Source organism: Drosophila hydei, unplaced genomic scaffold (assembly GCF_003285905.1).
Source record: "Drosophila hydei strain 15085-1641.00,03,60 unplaced genomic scaffold, DhydRS2 tig00000418-arrow-arrow-pilon, whole genome shotgun sequence".
NCBI classification, from domain to species: domain Eukaryota; kingdom Metazoa; phylum Arthropoda; class Insecta; order Diptera; family Drosophilidae; genus Drosophila; species Drosophila hydei.
In genome coordinates this window covers 143,672-166,109 of record NW_022045727.1, presented here as the reverse complement: position 1 = coordinate 166,109, position 22,438 = coordinate 143,672, and the positions used below count along the sequence as shown (strand labels likewise).

Genomic DNA, 22,438 nt, shown 5'->3' with positions numbered 1-22,438 from the left:
TAACTGTTTCATGGACATTTTCCCTGCTGCTGCTGTTTCCATGTTGCCTTTATCTGTCTCTGTCTTAATTTTTGTTGATTGCGTTCATGTTGTTGTTGCTGCTTTTGTCGCCTGTCGCTGTCTCTGTTGTTTTGTTTTTGGTTTTTTTTATATTTTCGCCGCTTTCTAACTGCTGTTGCTGCTGCCGCCGCTGCTGCTGCTGCTGCTGCCGCCGCCGCCGCTGTCGCTCTTGCTGCCGCTGCCACCACAGCCGCTGCTGCTGCGCTGCTGCTGCTGCATGATGGCTTCAAGTTCTTACAATTTGTTTGTTGTTTTAGTTTGTTGTATTTGTTGTTGTAAATTGTTGCAATTGTGCGCACCTCCTCGAGCATCTCAGTAGGGTTGCGAGAATTGATTCAAACTGCGTTCGCCTGACTGTCACAAGAAGAAGAAGAAGAGAGAAAAGAAGCAAAACCCGTTAGTTTGAAATTGAAGCGAATTAAACTTCTCTTTAGCTTATAGCCTAGTCGTTAATGGACTGGAATTTAACATAACATTATAATAAACTGCACGCGCTCAATATAATATTAATAATAAGCTTTCCTGGCGCAGAAGTATTATTATGAAGCAAAGACGAATTATATATTGACTTAATCATAAACTACTCGTTAGCTTAAAGTAACGAATTAAAAGCTATAAGCAAATGGACTAAATCTAAAGCTACATCGTTCATTTACAGTTATGAATTGAAGAAAAATATAACAAATTGACCTAGACTGTTAATGTACTCGTTAGGGGAGTTTGAAATTTCTTATAAATATCTTATGTATCGAACGAAGGAAACTTGAACTATAGTGAATCTATTAATACAAATATTCTTGATCGATCAACGAGGGTTATCAGTTAAGTTTAGGCCGAAAGCTAACTAGACGAACCGAGCTTATTCAAAAACGACTTTAGTTCTTTGCTTTATGTTACTTATAGAATTAATATGGTATACATAGTGAAAATATATACATATATATATATATATATTTCAGTTCCCAATCTCTAGTTCTAGTTCACTTTTTATAATAGCTTGCGAGCCGACAATTCGATTGATGATCTTTTGTGCTTGCGATTGATGCTGTAAGAACTTACCACATTGAATGAGACATCTTGTGAGAGCAGTCCATCCATTTGTGAGATTTGGCCAAAGTCCTGCGACAGCTCCGGCTGCTGTGACAATGCAAATCCGCTCGGCTGAGTCATCTGCAGCGACAGAGCCGTCGGCTGCTGACTGAATGGCGTTGCTGCCATTGTTGTTGTTGCTGATGTAATAGCCGTGGTTGTGGTTGTCGTTGTTGTTGTGGTTGCCATTACACCCGTTGCACTGCCAACACGAATGGCAACACCAGCACCACCAGCATTAGCACCGCCTCCACCACCTCCACCAATCCCTGATTGCATTGAGTTCATATTGCTGCCACGCAATGCCTTGGGCAATTTGTTCTTCTTGCCAGTAACAATGGGAGCTGCAAATCCAGATTGGTTCTGCATGGCACGATTTTGCTTGGCCGCCATGATCGCTTGCTGATGCTGATTATAGAAACGGGGCGGCAGACTGCTCATGTTCATGAACATGCCCACCGGCACCGGCATGTTGCCCAGTGCGGCAACACCGTGGTCATTCGATATGTAGCCAATGGAGTCATGCAGATGGGTAGCTGTCCAACTGGGTGCATTGGAGGCGCCACCACCAACGCCGCCACTGCCACCGCCGCTGCCGCCGCCAGCAGTGCCAATAGCGCCGCCATAATTGTTGTTGCCGCCAGTAGAGCCGTTGCCGGTGCCATAGGCCGGAGTCGACATGTTGCCACCAGCCCCGGCAGCAACACCACCTCCACCGGCACCAGGTCCATATGAATTTGAAGCATAGTGTCCGCCATTTATAGATTGATTAGAATTTGCTGACATTTGTCGCCCATAGCCGCTGGTGCGCTCGTATATGGAGCCGGGCACCAACACCTCCTTGGCATCGGCCATCATGGTAGACATGAAGTGGGCGCCAATGTTCATATTGTTCACCAGTTTCTTGGGCTTCTGGAAATGGATGAGTGATTCCTTAAGATTGTTTAGTGAGCCCTCGACCAGCACCTTGCGATCCTTGTAGAAGTTGAGCAAATGATTCCACAGCTGTTGCTTGGCCAACACCTTGGGATTGCCCACAATTATGATGCCGTATTTGGCACGAGTTAAGGCCACATTAAGGCGACGCGGATCGTTGAGGAAGCCTATGCCCTGCCGCTCATTGGAGCGCACACACGACATAATGATGATGTCCTTCTCGCGACCCTGGAATGCATCCACGCTGGCTATCTCAATCTCCTGATACAGACGTGAATGCAGGCTGCCCTGGTATTGCATGTACTGGACCAAATAGGCCCGCTGTCCCTCGTAGGGCGTTATAATTCCGATCTGTTCGGGCTTGATGCCCGCCTTGAGGAAGCGCGTTGTGATTTTCTCCACATTGGCCGCTTCGGTACGATTCAGAAACGATGTGCCCGAGCCAGCAATTTCCTCCTGGCCCTGCGTAACCAAAAAGAACATGGGACGCTCCGGCTGTGGCCATGGGAAATCCAGTTTAAGGCGACGATCCTCCGCACAGACGCCGTTCTGCAGTGAACCCTCGTAGAAGAAGTTGGACGGAAACTGAGACAGTTCCGGATGCATGCGATATTGTACTTCCAATCGGAATGGACGTATGCCCAGCACCACCAAACGCTCGAACAGACTTTGGGAGAGACCAGCGCGTGCAGCTTTCTTGCACATGACCACCGGACCCAGCTGGCAATGATCGCCGACTAGAATCAGTTGCTTTGCACCCAGCACAACGGGCACCATGCACTCCGGCTCTGTTGACTGCATGGACTCATCAATCAGTATCGATGTGAATTTGATGCGTGACAGGCGCACATCGCCGGCGCCCACGCAGGTGCAACAGATGACATCGGCCGCTTCGAGCAGTTGGTTCTCGGTGCCACGTTTCAAGCTACGATATCGTTTCTCATCCGCAGAGCTAAGCTCGCCGGTTTCATCTTTAAGCTGCTGCAGTTTCTTCAGTTCCGAATTGGTTTCCATATTCCGTATTTGATTGTGAAGCGCTAGAAAGCTGACCGGGCTGTCGATGGCTTCACGGCTCTTGGCACAGACGCGCACCACCTTCAGATTGGTGCGATGTATCTTCTCGGTTAATTGATCCACTGCGGTGTTGCTAGGCGCGCACACAAGAACCGTGCCACCGTGTTGCTTCACTAACTGATAGACAATTGTTGCCGAAGTTACAGTTTTACCCGTACCCGGCGGCCCTTGGATGAGACTCAGTGGACGCTGCAGCGCATGCTTTACGGCATACACCTGGGAACGGTTGAGGTCCGGCAAGTGGGGAGCACTGTACAGCTTGGGCTGTGGCCCGCGGAATAGCACCTCATCACTGCCATCGGCACGTCCATGGCCCAGCAGACGTGAGTAAATGTAATTCGATACTGAATTGCGATCCATAGCAAAGTTGCGTAGAGCCCGTGTCATTCGATCGAACGAAGTGCCCTTCCAGATGAAGTCCACGCTAAAATTACTGGTGCATTTGACAGGGGCATTCGAGAAGCATTTGAGTTCCAAGCCAACATCATCGCCAAAGTTATCGGGCACTTTAATGACATGGCCAATCTCGTTCCACGGATTATATAGCTCGCCCACGTAGCGTAGACGCAGCTCATCGCCATGCATGAGCTTCATGTCCGAATCGGTTTTGGCCAGCGTAAAATAGGCGATGGTCTTCTTGTTCAATCCCACATCCCAGCGCACCTCGATATTCTCTTGTGTGGCAGACTCCTTTAATTTCTTATCGTAGTTGGCCTCAAGGCGAATCAACGGCCCAAAGGTTTTCTCGTATTGATAGCCATCCTCATAGCGCAACAGCACATGAGCCGGTTCCGAGTCAATGCCGGGTTTTTCCAAATCCTGCAATTTTATCGTATTTATAGTATATATCGATATCTTATGGGTAAAATACCAAAAATGAACTAGCAAATAAAACAAAAGCACAAAATGGCATAAAAATAATAGGGTATACCGATACTTGTTGAACAGTGGAAAATTATAAAAAAAAAATACCAAAACATTAGAAGTCAAAGCTAGCGAAAATATTATTCTATTCCGATGGCATTGGTATTTTTAATAGCAAAAGAACTAGTCATCTAGTGAAAACTGTAATAGCAGCCAATAAATATATATCGATACATATCGCTGCAATAAGCCTCAATCAATATAAGGAATTGTTATGCGACAAAGATTCCAAAATTAACAAAAGTCCATGCCACTCATAAATTTAAAATATGACACAGATAAATCATAATGTATAATAACACCCGACATCATATATCACATATGTATTTTGCACTCACCTGAAATGTTGCCTCAATATTGTCCTTCCATAACTCCTCAAGCTTGTTGATCTGTGCGGCGGATATTTGACGTGCACGTAGCTGCCCCTGTTCACTGGGCTGTTTCACCAGCCAATGCAGAAAGCAACGATCCGCTATGAGAGGCTTCCACTGTTCCTGATCCCAGTTCATGTCCTTCAGCGAATTTTGTGCGGCGCACGGCTGACGGCACAGCAGTACTACTACCGAATCCGCCTTGGCGGGTATGAAGCCCAAAACAAATACATTGCGTACACCGCACGAATAGCACTCAAGTATGGTCTCACCGAGTGGCCCGTCACCGTGCAGGGTCACCTCGCGATGCTTGGCACGAACGAGATGATTGATAATGTGCGAGCCAGAGGTACTGCCACGTCCATTGCAGAACCATTTTTTGCAGTTGTTACACATGACCACCGTGGCTGGATCGTGTATGCCACAATATTTGCAGGCATGCGCCGGCAGCTCCTTAACATATGCAGAATTGCTGCCGCCACCGTTCTCATCGTCCTCCTCCTCGAATTGCAAGTCAGCCAAGTCGTTAGTGATTGATGCCAACCGTGGATGTATCTCATTATTATGAACGCTTACGCGGCGTGGCTGCAAATGACAATTATAAAATATTGACCAAATTTCCAAACTTCATGACATTCGATGTGCACATTCCCACACACACACACGTGGCTAGGCAGCTCACCTGCAAATCCAGCTGATCGGCCTGGGTCTGGCTCTGCGATGTGGACGGCATGGTAAAGTCACGGTAATCATATTGCGTTGGCTGCGTATCAGCGCCGCGCAACAGTTCATTGTCATCCATGTCCAGGAAGGAGAGCGCCGAGCTCGGCGCATACGTGTCCACACTCATTATTGAAAGTATTTGTTTGTTTGTTTGTTTGTGGTCTTAATACAGTTGCCGCTACTAAGTACTGTTACAAAATGTGCAATCACAAGTCTTTTTTTATTCTTTAGTTTTGGTAACACTGTATTTTATTTTAGCTGCTGTTTTTTTTGTTTTTTTTCCATTTTTTTTTGGCTGCACTCACCTCGCCTTCCGCTTTGCTTCCCGGACTGTCAAAGCTGTCAGTGGGGAATTATTTATTTGTTCCTAGTCGTCGCGTGTTTCAAGTTCCTTGCAAAATGCTTGTAGATTATTTTGTATGTGGCCACAATTGACGCACATTCACTAAATATGCAATGTCTATGGCAGCACTTTTTGTTTTTGCGCGTGAAATTTACTCCGTCGAAGCAAAAAATGCAATAGACGTGTTTTGCACGTTGCTCTCCTGACGGAATCTCAATGAAGACTGTCACTTGATCAAAAACAAAAAAAAAGCTAAAATAAAAATTTTAAACCTTGCAACTTATAACATTCAGTTGTTTGACTGTTATTATTGCAGCGCCTGCTACTTCATTGCATTGCTATTTGCCAACTACATATGTTCGTTTAGGATTTTATGACAAAAAAAAAAAAAATACCAGCATACAATTATATTGACAGCCGCGCGCAATTCTTTTGCCTTGTGAAATAGCAAGTTGTTCTATGTTGTTTACATGTGTGCGCGCTTGAGTTTGTGTGTGCATGAACCAGTACGAATTGTTCATTGAACTAGCAGGCTCTGCTTGCGCTTTTAAACTGGCGATAGGCTACTATTTATGAAAGCATTTCATTTCAAATAAATCCTACAAATTGGAGGACTGAGAACAAAAGTTTTCTAACCAAAAATTAAAACCCAGAAAAATTGTACTCAAGCCCATTGTAAATCTTTTTTGCTTTCAATTTCTTTTACAATCAGCATATCAGCAGCATGGCAAGGTATTTGGTATTTTGGCTACGAATGGTTCAAGTTTGGTATTTCTTCGATTTTTAGCATTCACACAGAATATAAAAAGTTTTAGCCGATTTCTTAAGTTTGGTAACTTTAATGTTTTTGAATGAAATCGATAGATCGATACAGTTGTATCATCCCTAATACCGATTGCAAAACCGACAACTCGCAACTCGCTTGTTAAATTTTCGCATTGAAAAAAGTGCTTTAATTAGTAAAAGTGTTTTGAAAATTGTGCGAAAATTAAGGTAAGTGCCTAGGCAAAACAAATGAAGCGATTATCAAAATGCAGTTTAACCGCCAGCGTTGCCAAGTCAAGTGCAAAAATCATCTAATACGGTGTGTGAGCGTGTGCGTGTGTGTCTGTGTGTCGTGCCGCTTACACCAAGCGCGCTGTTGCTTAAGGCCCAGTTGGAACAAGCACACCGCGTTTATAATCAATTTCGTGAATAACGATCAACATTTTTTTTCTGATCATTTAACAAATTATGTTTGCCACCGAAAATGCAAAATAAACATGAAATGGATATGTGTTATCAACATAAATGCATAATTTAAGCGTACAAACAGTGAGTGCTTAATTTCCACACGGGCATACCAATTTCTCTCCTCGCTCGGTGTCTCTTTTTTTTCTGAATTTCTTCCGTGCTGCTGCTACTGCTACTTCATGTGTGTGTGCTTCTTCTTTATGCTCGGCACATTTTGTATGAGCGCTTGTCAAAATACGCGTACAAATTTCCGTTCAATCGTGTGTGCGTTGGAAATAACAAGCGAACAAGAAATATATGTATATAAATATAGTGACAATAGTTGGTTCAATGCATTAACGGGCAGTAACCGTAAACGTGTAACTGTAGCGCAAGTCATATATATTTTCTTTCAAATAATCATAATAATCTTTAAATTGAGACGCGCTCTAAAAACTCGTGGACAAATTCGATTCGTTTACTTTTCGCTGTGTGTGTGTGTATACATATATACATATGTGATATATATATATATATATATGTATTTATATGTGCGTGTGTTGGTGTTGCCTACATACGTTTCTTGACGTTGGGTGTCCCCCTTCATTTTGATTACTCCCCCACACCCACCTTTCTAGCACTAAGGGAACACCAACTTCTATGGTTATTTTCAACAACAAATAATTCCGTCAAATTTCGCAACATAATTCCTTTAATGTAGGTTGCAAAGAGGCGGGATGAGAGGGGCGATGGCGCCCCCGCCTCCCCGCCCAAAGTGAAAATCCTTAGCTTGTGCTGCTTATTAAACTTCTCCTTTCTCTCGATATCTTCCCAACAGCAAAATGAGCAGCTCCGAGGAAGTCTCCTGGGTTACCTGGTTCTGCGGGCTTCGCGGCAATGAGTTCTTTTGCGAGGTAAGCATATTCAATATTATTATAATATACGCACTTGTGTATGTGTAAGAGAACTATTAATCTGGGAATTCCCAAACATTTCCTTGTTCCATGTTGTTACCTAAGAGCGCGCGCGCTCAGTCATTGCAACAGCCATAGCCACAGCTACAGCTACAGCCGCAGCCACAGCCATAGGCAGAGATATCGCGAAGCGCCAATTATACATATGTATATGCATAGCTTGTATACAGTAGAGGCACGCTAAAGTGCATTAATTGAAAGGAATTTCTATTGAGAAAAGCATATAGTATATGGCTCTATAAATATGATTGCTTCGTTCCTCTTCCCTCCTTTAACAAAGTACAGTCTTCATCAATATTCTAGGACCAGGATGTTGCAAACCAATCTCAGATCAGAAGCATTGTTGTTACTGAAGAATTTGATTTGAGCTAATGACGATAATCTGAAGTAAAGCGCTAGAACTCAGTTGATATACTTGGGAATATCCAATATATATTTTGAAGAATATGGAATAAAAAGGAAGATTAAGATAAAACAAAGATACCCTAAGCATCAGGCCGAAGATTACAAATATTATGTGATTATGTGATTATGTGATATGTCTTATCTATATATACATTGCAGGTTGATGAGGATTATATACAGGACAAGTTCAATTTAACTGGTTTAAATGAGCAGGTGCCCAATTATCGTCAGGCCTTGGACATGATATTGGATCTGGAGCCGGGTAAGTTTTAAGCGTTAAGCTTTAACTCTTCAGCTACAGTTATCAGTAAATGCGCATTTAAATGTTTCAGAGGATGAACTTGAAGATAATCCATTGCAATCGGATATGACCGAACAGGCAGCTGAAATGTTATACGGGCTCATACACGCTAGATATATATTAACAAATCGTGGCATCGCTCAAATGATTGAGAAATATCAAACTGGCGACTTTGGACATTGCCCACGTGTCTATTGTGAGAGTCAGCCCATGTTGCCTTTGGGTGTGTATATTAAACTGGATTATATAATTCAATATATACATTTCAATAACATATACATATTTATTCTTCTTTGCATGTGCAGGACTGTCGGATATACCCGGCGAGGCAATGGTGAAAACCTATTGTCCCAAGTGCATTGATGTTTATACACCAAAATCATCGCGTCATCATCATACTGATGGCGCCTACTTCGGCACTGGTTTTCCACACATGCTCTTCATGGTGCATCCTGAGTATCGCCCCAAGCGTCCTACTAATCAATTTGTTCCACGGTAAGCAGAAGATAGTATTACGAATCGCGCTAGAATGAAGGTTAAAAATGAATATATAGTCAACTATACTTAGAACCTGAGAGACTGTTTATAATTCGGAAACAGTTGTTAGTTAATAATTCTCCTTCAAAATCGTACTTATATAATTTATAAACGTTTAACTGACTGACTCTTCATCTTAACTTTTCAAATATCGATTTTGTCTTCTGTCCTTTAGTTGACAATCTTACACGTTTTGTAGGCATTGCTGTAACGTTGCAAGACAAAAAGTGAGCACCTATGCCATATTTACTAAGACTATTATGAAGTTATACAGCAGAGACAGATTAATTATCATTCTACACAGTAGCGTCGCCCTTTAACGTTTCACTGGCTGTACTGTTCCAATGGGATGTATGCTTCGATTATCTAATTGGCTAGCAGCTAATATTATTCTTAAATCTATGAAATATGCTAATTGCTTTCTCTTTCTCTTTCTTTTCCATGTGCCCACGATCGATGCTTTCCGGACGATTATATATACATCTGCATACTGCAGTCTATACGGCTTTAAAATTCACAGCTTAGCTTATCAAATTCAGCTGCAGGCAGCAGCCAATTTCAAAATGCCACTACGAGCGGTAAATTTAAAATGAAATTTCTTATTAACAATTTTTTTTTTATTGACTAAAAACAAAAACAAACAAAAAAAATACATTAAATTCACTTGAAAACATGCAACATAAAAAAGAAACCTTCAACTAAGCATATATATATATATATATCTATATATCTATATATTTTTTTTATTTGTTTCTCTCCCCACACATACAACCACCAACCACCAACCACCAACAACACAAAAACCTAATGGTCATCTATCTGAACGACAACCAATTCTAACTTGAATCTGAACCGTATTCAACCAACATATATATATATATATATATATATATATACACTGTGTGTGTGCGTGTGTGTGTTTGTATATATATATATGCATTTGCACATGTTTATGTATGTATATATATATTTATATATATATATATATATGTATGTGACTGCGTGTCTATGTATGTGACTGTCTATGTTATGCTTTGCTAATATTTATGATCTGATGTGCCGCTGCGTTCTAAATGTTTATCGATATCCAATCAATAATTGTTATCGAAATATCAATATCCTTTACTTTATCCCCTCCCCTATACAAAAACATTGTGTATAGAAAAACTAATGATTAAAAAACACACACACACATGCATACCACGCACGAAAAACAAAACCAACACACACACACACACAACAACAACAACAAATCCATAACATTGCATATATATATATATATGATTGATTACAAAGAAACGAGAGACATAGTTTCAACTGAAGAGATCCGACAGACCCTAACAATTGCGAAGGTTTTGAGCGCCAGAAGCGAAAATCATTTATACAAAATAAAATTAAAAAAAAATCCAAAAAAAACTGCGTTTATATTTAAAAAAAAAGAAAGAATAATGATTATAAAGAAAAAGAAAAAACTATAAATATAAAACAAAAAATAATAGAAAAGCAAATTCGTAGTGAAGTGAACAAAGTAGTAGAAAATGTATTTAAAGAAAATCAAGTTAAATGAAAAAGAAACAAATAATAAAAACATGGAAAAAGAAAAACACGAAAGTAATATGAGGAAGAATTTTTAAAGGAACACACACCCACACAGATCAACACACACATGCACACTCTACCCACATGGCCATATAAGAATTAATCGATGTTGATATCGATATCGAACACTTCACGTCGCATTCATTCAAAAGCTCATCAGAACCAACATAACGAATTTTTGTCGTTGACACAATCAAACATGTGCATATATATATATATATTTATATATATATATATATATATATATATATATATATATATATTATTAATGTACTTATGTTAGCATTTAGTAATATAAGTAATAGAAAAAACAATGCAGCAAAACTAACATCTCCACACACATTGCATAGACAAATTTTAATCATGAAATTTTTTGCGCTTGTTTTGCTGCTCGTATGTTTCTCCTTGTTTAACACACACACACACACACACATACATATATATATATATGCATACATGTACTCTACATACATTCACAAACACACGTACACTTGTTTTTAACCTAGTATGTATTAGTAAATAATTATGTTAAAAAAGAGATATATAAATAATTTGTCTTTAGTTTTTAGTCTTTTAATAATACCTTAAACATATATATATTTCATACATACATATGTACTTTGCATTTGTTTTACTTTTCTCGTGTTTGTTTTTATTTTTATATGCTATTACATAACATATATTATGTTCTACAACAGGACACAGTAGGTGGCAACACTAGACCAAAACACAGTTAGAAAATAGAGCGAAAAAAGAATTCAATTATCACTATGAGCGAGTGAGCGAGCGCACGAACGATAAAGACATTGCGAAAGAGGTTGAGTGATTGAAAAAGTGAAAGAGAGGGGAAGGAGAGGAGAGAGAGATGGAGATAGCCCATATATGTATACAACGATTCAAGCAACCAAGTACTTCCAAAAGAAATCAACAACAGACACAATACTGCTACAATATAAACATACTCAAATATTTAGTAGCATAATTATATGAATGCAACGTTTTATAATTTATATATAGTAATATATTAATGAAAGCAAACGCTGATCCACAGAAACCAGAATCGATAACTGATTCCAACTTAGAGAGCAATAAACTTTAAATGCAACAATGAAGTTATGAAAGGCAAAACACAAAATAAAAATGAAAAGAAATATTATATGAATCAAACAGAAAAAAAAAAACAAATTACAAAAATAATAATACAAAAAACTATGCAATTCGATGTGGAAACAGAAGAAGCAAAAACAAAAACGCATGCACACGCAAACATAGAAACACATACCTATACACACATATATATATATATACAAAACAGCCAATGAGTAAATCACGAGGAGTTTCAAAGTCAAGAGAAGGGCAGAGGAGGCGCCAACAGCAGCAACTCTAAAGTGTACGTAAACTGATCAAGACAGAGCGAGAGACAAGATACAGAATGAAGAGCAAAGCAGCGGCCACCAGCAGTTAGATGAAAAAGACTGCAAAAACAAACACCAACACAAACACACAGAGACAACAGGATTGATCTATAATAAGACGCAGTGCAAAGAGATGAAAAGAGAGAAATAGCAGATGTGCAACTGTATGCACACACACACACACGCACAGGCGTGCACATGTCTGCCTCTGCCCTAGTAAAATAATTCGCAAAGCAATAGAATAGCGCACAAAATTTTCATATTCATTTTTACCGCTTAAAAGTAAACAAAAAAGATAAGAAACTATTTAGTATAGCTACAGATCATAACTATATTTATAAGCTTAAGACAGCAGATAATAGAAAACGACAAAAAGGAGATTAAAGTTCGGATAGCTGAATTTTGAATACCCTTGCAGAATGATTTTTTAATTATTTCCAATTATGCTGTGTGGCTTGTAGATAAGTAAATTAATTAATATTTTATTAAACAAAAGTCACATTATATATAAATATATATATAATATAAATACATAATCTCCATATGTATGTGTGCTACGACTTTCAAGATATCCTAGATTCTGCAAGTGTATTCTCAAGTAAAAGATTGTGTGCGAATGTCTGCGTGTGAGTGTGTGTGTTATTTTTGCATTTGTGTTTAGTTTTTAAGAATCCATAAACTAAAGTTTTTTTGTTATTCGATTAGATGCAAAGATCATATGATCACCTATTTTGCAATATAAAAATGATAATAAACATATGTATACATTATTTTTTCATTGAAATACACATGTGACAAATTGTTTATTATTCATAGACTTTCTTTTGTCAATTCCTTTTCTTTGCTTTTTTAGTAAAAGATTCACATACTTAAATAAGAAAGAAAGGAAAGTAATAATATAAAAGTTGAGAAAACATTTTTTAAGCAAATTAGCAATAAAGTATATGAATATATATATATATATACATATATATATGTTGTATATGTAGAAATTGATACAAATGCCAAGTGCGTAAGGAACGTTGAAAGGTTGAAGAGTGCAAACCGAAAACAAGAAAAAATAAAAACTGTTTACAATTAATATAAAGAAATACAAAAACGAAAAAAGTAATGAAATGAACAAAAAGAGTAATAATAACAATAACTAAAATAAAAAAAAAACTGATATTTAATACAATGCTCGCAGTCTATCATTTTATAATAGAAATACCCTATAATTTGTTGTACATTGACTAGGCCACACACAACCAACGATCATCGATCATAGCTCACTCTTTATGCTTGTCAAATATATATATTGAAGTATCTGTCAACATAATACATATTGTATGTTATGTATTATTTACACTCTATTCGCATTGTGTTTCATGTGATTGGATGTGCGCGCTCTTTTGACTACATGAATGTTCAGTGTTTAATGGGCTAATATTGCTATTGATCTTTTATTTTTTTTTCGTTTTTGTTTATTTCTTATTTTCAATTATCTTTCCTCTCTGGCTATGCTATACATTATATATATACATATATATATGTATATATATATAATATATATATGTATATATATATAATATATATATGTATATATATATAATATATATATGTATATATACGGTAACTAAATCTAGGACTACATTGCGCTCTGTCAGGAGATCTTAAGTCGGCCCGATCCCGAGGCCGAGGCCGAGGCTGAGTAGTTTGCCAATTAATGCTGTTGTGCTCTTCTCACTCACATTGCTAGCAAAATGACGATCTGCTACTACTAATGCCATTTTACTCTAACCATCGGGCTAAGCAAGTGCCAATAACTGACAAAAGCTATCTGCGCTTGTCTCACAGATTTGGTTAACTTACATTTTTTAGGCTTTATCTACATGTATACATATACATATATATATACTTTATATATATTTACTTTGCTACTCTCTTCTTATTTCTTCATTAAAAGCTATTTAAATATTTTGTTTGCGAATGTAAATGATTTTGATAAAAAAATATTTAATAAAATCAAGCACAAATTGCCTTTTTTATTGTAAGTTACACAATACGTTTATTGGCTGGGCTTACATACATTATGTATGTGTATGTTTGTACATGCATACACACATACATACACACATACATGTCTTTAACACTTTACATAAAACGCTGACATTCTCACACCCCGTCTCACGTACTCACGCACACATGCCTCTTATCAACTGCACTGCATTCACACACACACACGCGCGCACGCACGCACTCACACATATAGCCTGAGTGTGTCAATTGACATGGACACACATGTAGCTCTCTATAATACAGTTTGGATTGGATCGTAAGGTCGACGACCATATACTTACATTACACCCACACACTTACATTAAGATGTGCCGTTCCTTAAGATCCCAACGATTTCATTGCGAATTGGTACTAAAACCAAAAAAAGAACAGCAAATGGCACATTGTGTATGCCAGACAAAGAAAACAGACTACGCCCTCATACATACATACATACATATGTACATAATGTACAATATTTATTTTACTCCCAATTCACAATTTTGATATGGTAATATATAGAATATACATACATATGTACGTGTTGGATATGTATATACATACATATATAGTTCTTCTGATTTCTTCTGCTTTCTTGATTACTTTCGTTTTACGTTTTATTTTTCTCTCTTTCATTGTGTCTTCCTTTCTTTGTATCTTTGTTCTTGTTGCGTGCAAATTGGTGACAAAACTCCGGCAACTCTTCCCAATACCGATTTGAACTCGGAACTTCGAACTTTAACCAATGGGGGCCGCGCGCGTGCTTTGCTCTCTGTCTCTCTCTCTCGCATTGAAATTGGTGCCAGCAGCAGCGCGGTCAGCCACCAAAGGACGAAGAGCCTGAAAACAATGCCATCGATACGATTCCAAAGCGCATCTAAAAGTGCAGTACTGCGGCGGCCGTTACAAGAAAACTCTTACACAAACACACATATATATATATATATTGACAGCAACAAACATACACACACATATACACAGATACAAGCAGAAGCAGCAGCTATTAAAAACGCCGTTCAGGAACGTAACCCCGCCCCCGCCCCTCTAAGAAAGGACCAACTATACAATCCGTGGCTTCTGCGAAAAACTGAAGTTTCGATATCGAAAACACAGCTACAACACACACTCGCACACACAGACACACACACACACACGCAGACAGACACACGATTTAAAGAAGCAAATGAAAACTCAACCTTGGCAGCCCTGGTACGTGGTGCGTGCATCAGTCGCATTCGATGATTCAATTTTATTCTTTGCATTTTATTTACTAAGTGAGCGGCTAAAGTTTAGCATAGATTTTAATATTTAGTCAAGTGCCCAATTTATCACTATCTACCTAAACAGACCCATAAACACACACATAGTCACAAACACACACACACACACACATACACATACACACACACACACACGCACACGCACACACACACACAAACATACATATATACACACATGCATATAAACACATACATATACAAACATATACATACACACATACATACATACATACATACATACATACATATATACATACATACCCATACACATACACAAACACATACACACTAAAGCAACCCCCTATTAGCAGAGCGTAATGGCAGATTAACTAGCAATTTAGACATTAGGCGCGTTTGCTCATGTTTATGTCGTTAAGTTAACAATTTGATTCGCTTGTTAAATGATCCTCCCGTTAAATGTAAATGACAAGAGAGTTGCCAGCCTGCTGTGCGATGCACACAGTTTGTTATGATTGATCGATAAGTCTTTTAAGTAGTTCATTAATTTATCGAACGGCCTTGTCACGAGGTGCTGCCAGCCTGGCTACTTGGCGTTGCCACCACGTTTCATTTAATTTCAAAACTTGTTAACTTGAGCAGAAACATAAGAAAGTGTGCCTAAAAGGGAACCGCAGAGCCAGAAACCTTTACAGTAACAACCCAACAACAAGAACAACAACAACCACTAAGTGAGCCGAACTGTCGAAAAGTCGAATTCGAAGTCGCATTTCGATATCTGAGAGTGCATACGTATATAAGTATATAGAGAAATACATACATATGTGTACACAATAAAAACAAAATATAAATATACCGTTAGCTTATTTATATACAATTTAAAGAATTAAAACAAAACAAATATTTTATGTATTTTTTTAATGTATTTAAGATAATTAAGATTACTCGTAATGCAGTAACTGAAAACTGAATTGTACTAAACATATGTACATACAAACACACACACATATATATATATACATATATATATATATATATATATATATATATATATATATATATATATATATATATATATATATGTGGAAATCGGTAAAAGTGCAATGCGAAGTGCTCCCAAAAAGCAAACTATAAGAAAGTAAAGCCTGACAAACTGAAATCTGAATGCGCAAGGAATATGAAATACGCAAAACAAAAACCAGAGCAGAAAATAAAAAAAAATAAATATTTAAAAATAAAAAACAATCTCAGCGACAATTATTGAAATTCCCATGAGCATGTTCTTTTTTCTTACAGCTAAGACAAAAAAAAACATTTGTGTGAAATTCTCACTTCGTCTATTTTTTTGATGAGGCCGAACAACGCCGGTCTACATTCCCATACGTGATTGCAACATTTAGAAATGAAAAAGTTTGTATAAATATTTTTGTGTCTTTATTTATTTTTATTTTAAATAAATTATAAGGTTCTTCTTAAAATCGAAGAATCCGTTATTATTATTAGTTTTGTTTTCGTGTATTTTTGTTTTCTTGCTTGCATTTAATTTTATCTTTTTTATGTTTACACATCTCTTCTAATTAGAAGAGCCCCGCAGCTCTCGCTCTCTCTGTCTCTAGCTCTACTCACGCACTCTTATACATATAACATTCTCTCATATTTGTATTATATTTGTATTGTTTTCTTTTATTCCTTTTTTTAGTTCTTAATAAGATTATTTATAACTTGTAGGCTAACCTATTGATTTGTGATTCCTCATTATCAAAAAATATACAGTTATATGTGTGTTTGTATTTTTGTTTATATTTGTGTTGCTGTTTATTATCGGAAATTGGCCTTTTAATGGGCTCTGGAGGAGGAACACACATCACGATGTCTTCTTCCTTTTCTCTCTTCGTCTCCCCACCCCTTTTTCTCCCTCGCTCGCTCGCTCTCTCTTACTAAGGTGCTTTGCCAGGGCCAAAAGGAATACTTTAAAATCACATTAAAAATTAAAAAAAAAAAAAAAAAAAAGCAAAATAATATTTTGGACTACTAGGAATTTAGCGTGAGGTTAAAGAAATTGCGAGTAAAAACTAGTTCCATGGGTTTTCTTATTTTTCTTCTCTCTGTTCCATTTGTTGCTTTGGGGTTTGCAATTGCGTGTTGCTATTGTTGTTGCTGTTTTGTGTTGTTGTTGTTGCTTGCGATTAAGTTTTCATTTTAATTGTTTATCAGTCTGATTTACTTCTACTGCCAAAACTATTTATATATAATCCATTCCGGACAAGTTGCTCAACTCGATCCCCACTTGGAAAGGATGAAGACGACGAGGATGCGCCTTACAGCTCATCCTTGAGATCGTCACCAGCCTCGCCGCCCTCTGGTGGTGGAGCACCGCCTGTGCCTTGGTAGAGCTTGGCAATCACGGGCTGTACGATGGTCTCCAGGTCCTTCTTTTGCTTCTTGTACTCCTCGGGATCAGCATCTGGATTCTGTTCGAGCCATTTGATGGACTCATCGATGGCCGTCTCCAGTTTGGTCTTCTCGTCGTCGCTGAGCTTGGCACCCAGTTTCTCCTTGTCGCCGATTTGGTTCTTTAGGCTGTAAGCATACGATTCCAGCTCGTTGCGCGACTCGACGCGCTCCTTCAGCTTCTTATCCTCATCGGCGAACTTCTCAGCGTCGTGGATCATGCGATCGATATCCTCGGGCGTCAAGCGATTCTGGTCGTTGGTAATCACAATCTTCTCCTTGTTGCCGGTGCCCTTGTCCTCGGCGCTCACCTGCAGTATACCGTTGGCATCGATCTCAAAGGATACCTCGATCTGTGGAATGCCACGTGGTGCTGGTGGAATGCCAGTCAGATCGAATTTGCCCAACAAATGGTTATCCTTAGTCATGGGACGCTCGCCCTCGTACACCTGAATGGTAACGGTGTGCTGGTTGTCAGAAGCCGTAGAGAACACCTGCGATTTCTTGGTAGGGATGACTGTGTTGCGAGGTATCAGCTTGGTCATTACACCGCCAACTGTCTCAATGCCCATGGTCAGGGGATTGACATCGAGCAGAACAATGGCATCAGTATCCTGTTCGCCGGAGAGAACACCAGCCTGGACGGCAGCACCGTAGGCGACAGCTTCATCAGGATTGATACCACGGGATGGTTCCTTGCCGCCAAAGAAGTCCTTAACGAGCTGTTGGACCTTGGGAATGCGAGTGGAGCCACCAACGAGCACAATTTCATGCACATCCTTCTTGTTCATGTCCGCATCCTCCAACACCTTTTGAACGGGCTTCAGAGTCGAACGGAACAGATCGAGATTGAGCTCCTCGAATTTGGCACGGGTCAGCGTCTCGGAGAAGTCATCGCCTTCGAAGAAGGATTCAATTTCAATGCGGACTTGATGGGAACCAGAGAGGGCGCGCTTTGCCTTCTCGACCTCACGACGCAGCTTCTGGACGGCACGGTTGTCCTTGCGGATATCCTTGCCCTTCTTCTTCTTGTACAGTTTGATGAAGTGATCCATGACACGCTGATCGAAGTCCTCGCCACCCAAGTGAGTATCACCATTGGTGGCAACCACTTCAAAGACGCCGTTGTCGATGGTCAGTAGCGAGACATCGAAGGTGCCGCCGCCCAAATCGAAGACCAGCACATTCTTCTCACCCTCCTTCTTGTCCAAGCCGTATGCAATAGCAGCCGCCGTCGGTTCATTGATGATGCGCATAACCTGCAGGCCAGCAATGACGCCAGCATCCTTTGTTGCCTGTCGCTGGGCATCGTTGAAATAGGCGGGCACTGTGACTACAGCATGGGTGACCTTCTTGCCCAGATAGGCTTCGGCTGTCTCCTTCATTTTGCCAAGAACCATAGCTGAGATCTCTTCAGGAGCAAAGACCTTGGCGCCTTGGGATGTATCCACGCTGATGTGTGGCTTGGAGTTCTTCTCGACCACCTTGAATGGGAAGAACTTGATATCGTGCTGTACATTCGTGTCCGACCATTCGCGTCCAATCAAACGCTTCGCATCGAAGACGGTGTTCTCTGGATTTGTAGTCAACTGATTCTTGGCGGCATCACCAATCAGACGCTCGCCATCAGCTGTGAAGGCCACGTAGGAAGGCGTGATGCGATTACCCTGATCGTTGGCAATAATCTCAACGCGTCCATTTTTGTAAACGCCAACGCTGCAAGCAAAATTAAACTTCATTAATATCACGTATTTTTGGACTGTAGTTTAATGTCTCTTGATCTGGCCAAATTACTGGAAGCACATAGCGGCACACTCCAATTGGAATATGATATACAAGTCCCATAGGATTCCAATTGCTGTGTACCATGGAAATCGAGCTATATTATCTTCTGATCTGTCGTCGCCCAGTGAAACTGGCACAAACTTACCATGAGTATGTTGTGCCCAGATCAATGCCAATAACGGTACCCAGCTCCTTGTCCTTCTCCTTCTTTTCCTCGCCGAGTGAGAGGCCTATAAAGGCCACAACAGCCAGTAATATGCACAACTTCATTGTGGCAGTTCTCTTCTTGTATTTTATAAAATATTAACTAGCGTTGATGCTTAATATTTCACACCAAACAAAAAAAACTGCAATGAGAATGAGAAAGAAAACGATGATTAATTAAATGCAAAAAGCTTAGCTCAACTTTTGTACACGTCAACACACGCTTAACGCAGGCGCGAGGGAGGTAGATCGTGGAATGAGAGAGCGCGTAGATTGAACAGAAAAATAAAAACGCTGACGTTGCAGTTGGCAACAGGTAATACCGTTATGTGTGCTACTTTTGATAGTCATTGAAGTGACGACCTAAAAGAATTTATGGCACCGACCTCAAAAATATTCCATATATTTAAGTAAAGGTAAATCAAGATTCATACACACGCGTACCTAAATCTACCTGAAGATAGCAGCCGCGGACACAATACGTCTGCCACGGTAGATAACCGTTTAACAACTGTTTAATGCTGCCGGCCGCGGCTGTGCTCTGCTCAGTTCAGCTCGGCTCACTGACATTGACCGACGCCACGGCTCTGCCAACGTTGCTATAGAATTTTTGTATACGTGGTAACATTTTTCTGGTTCTTTCTGCTGCTATAAGCTCAAACTCATTCGTTCTCTCTCTACCACTCGCTCTTTCAGTACACGAACTCTCAGTCGCCGGCTAAACTCACATGCGATGCGTTAAACAAAAATCAAACTGGTTTTTCTTTTGCTGAACTCTCTTCTACTTCTATTTTTATGAAAATCTCTTATTGTCATCTTTGTTCAGGTTTGCGTACACAATAAGTGCGCAACAACAACAATAAGAAAATACAATTGCAATCGTATGGCAGCCCAAACAATCCACACATACACACACTCACGTCCCGTCTCGTCCGGTGAAAGTTGGGGCGGTAGTCGGCGTTTTCTGCCGGCAGCAAATGTCATCAATTTGCACAGCTGTGTTAGTTTGGTTCACTTTACTCACGTTTCTATGCTTCTGCTCCAAAAAAAAAAAAAAAAACAAGTTAAAACAAAGCTAGTAATCGCCGTCTATGCTTTGCTGACGACGTGTACTTTTCTCAGCTATTGAATTAAATAACGTATGTGGCTTGGGGATATATATTTTTTTAAATGACGTGTACAAAGCTGATTGAATGAATGCCAGAGCTGCCAGAGTGCGAGACACCAAGCAGCAGCCACCGATAACTCAGCGCAGGCGCATGCCAGATTATATTGTTGTGTTGTGTGTTTGAATGTATGCTTGTATTTAAATTAAGTTTACGTATGCGTATTTTATTTTGTATTGCAATTATTTGTTATCAAACTGATTTAAATCAAGTGTTGCCATGTCAGCAACGGAAGCAGCAGTCAGATATGGCAACGCAAAAAGTTTACAGCTGTGTGGCCAAACGCTCGAATTGAAAATATTTCTAATATATGTACGTACATATGCATGTACATACATATGCCAATAAATTGCAGCCGGCAGGTTCGAAGTGAATGAACTTTGTTACTAATTGGTAAATGAAATATTTTATGCTAATTTCTTGCTATGGCCCATTGAACAATATATGTTAATTATGCACACCTTGGCATCGGCTATTGCTTCGCGCTACACGTCACTTGAGGGGGTGTTAAGGGGGACTGCGGGCTGGTCACACTCTTTGTGACGTCGTTTAATACCCAAACACAGAAATATGAATATTAAATGCATACGCCGTCTTACACGCATGTATTGCGCACACTACATGTGCTTCGCCTATACCACTTATATTTTATGCCTTAAAATCAGACAATTTTGGAGCCACATTGCCAACATGGCGACATCGCGCACAACCCTACATGTGCATTAACTTTATCTACATCTAGTCTTGAAACTACATTTACATTCGCTTTTATTGGGATCAGTGCATCGAATCTTTATGTTGTATTCAATTAAAAGTCTGAGGGTTAGTTTAACTTAACACTTGAAATTTAACTTATTGAAAGCTTACTTTTTCTTTTCTTTAGTTTTCTCTCTTGACGTTTGAAACAGAACTGAAAGAATATAGCTGAACGCTTTCGGCCGGCACTTTCTACACGGTCACACACGTACACACACACATGCAACGCTGTGCAGAGTACACGTCAGTGCTAACTTTACTACAGAGTTGCAAAGTTCTACTCAAAATGTTATCGATTGTAAATTTACAAACTGATTTTTAAATACTTACTTTTTCTAACTTAAAATAACTTTGAGCACTTAATAAGAAAATAATTTATTTAAATATAAGTATTTTGTCACTTTGATGCTTTGTCTTTTTTGGCTTCGATTATTAATAACTTTTGTACACGGTTTCACAGTCACAGTATTTGTTTATATATAAGAAGTTAAAAAAAAATGTATATTCCTCTTATTGTTGCTCGTACGTAGTATGTTTGTTTATGTAGATATATTCCAATGGAATTGCGCTTTTCTATATGCCGATTTGTTACTTCTTTGCTGTCTGTTTGGAAACTGTTGGACGCTCTCTGCACTGCCGGGCTATTTATTCATCCGCTTTGTTTACGCTCTGACGTGTCGACCACGTCAGTGTCTGGTGCAATTCTGATTGGCGTTTCGTGGCGCTGACCGGCAAAATCTGATTGGCCCACGCTGAAAAGAGAGGATGTTGTGTCAAAAGCTTTGCTTTGCTTTGCGTTGCTCTGGTTCGTTTGTTGCATTTGCAAACACATTTTCGT

At 39.4% G+C, this 22,438-nt stretch overlaps 3 protein-coding genes across 10 annotated transcripts; 1 reads left to right on the top strand and 2 right to left on the bottom strand.

Moving 5' to 3' along the window:
• Positions 1–286: 286 nt before the first annotated feature.
• Positions 287–5,891, bottom strand: LOC111605317 (regulator of nonsense transcripts 1 homolog). Of its 2 annotated transcripts, none has more exons than XM_023323781.2 (5): positions 5,483–5,891; positions 5,137–5,419; positions 4,422–5,039; positions 1,120–3,978; positions 287–414 (listed from the first exon to the last, which is right to left on the bottom strand). In XM_023323781.2, exons 2-5 carry the CDS (start codon positions 5,302–5,304, stop codon positions 373–375), a joined length of 3,687 nt encoding a protein of 1,228 aa, XP_023179549.1. In that variant the 5' UTR covers positions 5,305–5,419; positions 5,483–5,891; the 3' UTR covers positions 287–372. The 2 variants fall into 2 exon arrangements, with proteins under 2 accessions (XP_023179549.1, XP_023179548.1); XM_023323780.2 differs by having other exon boundaries at positions 5,137–5,365.
• A 493-nt stretch (positions 5,892–6,384) lies between these two features.
• On the top strand, positions 6,385–15,415 carry LOC111605311 (casein kinase II subunit beta). Of its 4 annotated transcripts, none has more exons than XM_023323770.2 (7): positions 6,385–6,513; positions 7,571–7,646; positions 8,271–8,373; positions 8,444–8,635; positions 8,718–8,907; positions 9,446–9,527; positions 14,810–15,415. In XM_023323770.2, the coding sequence occupies exons 2-7, from the start codon at positions 7,575–7,577 to the stop codon at positions 14,879–14,881; spliced, it is 711 nt and encodes a 236-aa protein (XP_023179538.1). In that variant the 5' UTR covers positions 6,385–6,513; positions 7,571–7,574; the 3' UTR covers positions 14,882–15,415. The 4 variants fall into 4 exon arrangements, with proteins under 4 accessions (XP_023179538.1, XP_023179539.1, XP_023179540.1 ...); XM_023323771.2 differs by lacking the exon at positions 6,385–6,513 and adding an exon at positions 7,340–7,449; XM_023323772.2 differs by lacking the exons at positions 6,385–6,513; positions 14,810–15,415 and adding an exon at positions 11,247–11,793.
• A 1,490-nt stretch (positions 15,416–16,905) lies between these two features.
• Positions 16,906–22,231, bottom strand: LOC111605302 (endoplasmic reticulum chaperone BiP). 4 transcript variants are annotated; one of them, XM_030224244.1, is made up of 4 exons: positions 21,712–21,767; positions 20,188–20,189; positions 19,620–19,821; positions 16,906–19,405 (listed from the first exon to the last, which is right to left on the bottom strand). In XM_030224244.1, exons 3-4 carry the CDS (start codon positions 19,742–19,744, stop codon positions 17,557–17,559), a joined length of 1,974 nt encoding a protein of 657 aa, XP_030080104.1. In that variant the 5' UTR covers positions 19,745–19,821; positions 20,188–20,189; positions 21,712–21,767; the 3' UTR covers positions 16,906–17,556. The 4 variants fall into 4 exon arrangements, with proteins under 4 accessions (XP_030080104.1, XP_030080105.1, XP_030080103.1 ...); XM_030224245.1 differs by lacking the exons at positions 20,188–20,189; positions 21,712–21,767 and adding an exon at positions 21,931–22,231; XM_030224243.1 differs by lacking the exon at positions 20,188–20,189 and having other exon boundaries at positions 21,712–21,790.
• Between the last annotated feature and the right edge of the window lie 207 nt (positions 22,232–22,438).

What these genes read in the sequence shown, in the direction of transcription:
- LOC111605317 (XM_023323781.2), bottom strand. Translation starts at nt 5,304, where the DNA reads ATGAGTGTGGACACGTATGCGCCGAGCTCGGCGCTCTCCTTCCTGGAC. An exon ending in CCGATCAGCTGGATTTGCAG is followed by an intron (nt 5,040 to 5,136) that starts GTGAGCTGCCTA and finishes TGTCATTTGCAG; the next exon opens with CCACGCCGCGTAAGCGTTCA. An exon ending in ATATTGAGGCAACATTTCAG is followed by an intron (nt 3,979 to 4,421) that starts GTGAGTGCAAAA and finishes ATAAAATTGCAG; the next exon opens with GATTTGGAAAAACCCGGCAT.
- LOC111605311 (XM_023323770.2), top strand. Translation starts at nt 7,575, where the DNA reads ATGAGCAGCTCCGAGGAAGTCTCCTGGGTTACCTGGTTCTGCGGGCTT. An exon ending in ACTAATCAATTTGTTCCACG is followed by an intron (nt 8,908 to 9,445) that starts GTAAGCAGAAGA and finishes TGCATACTGCAG; the next exon opens with TCTATACGGCTTTAAAATTC. An exon ending in TCAAAATGCCACTACGAGCG is followed by an intron (nt 9,528 to 14,809) that starts GTAAATTTAAAA and finishes TGGTGCCAGCAG; the next exon opens with CAGCGCGGTCAGCCACCAAA.
- LOC111605302 (XM_030224245.1), bottom strand. Translation starts at nt 19,744, where the DNA reads ATGAAGTTGTGCATATTACTGGCTGTTGTGGCCTTTATAGGCCTCTCA. An exon ending in CTGGGCACAACATACTCATG is followed by an intron (nt 19,406 to 19,619) that starts GTAAGTTTGTGC and finishes TTTTGCTTGCAG; the next exon opens with CGTTGGCGTTTACAAAAATG.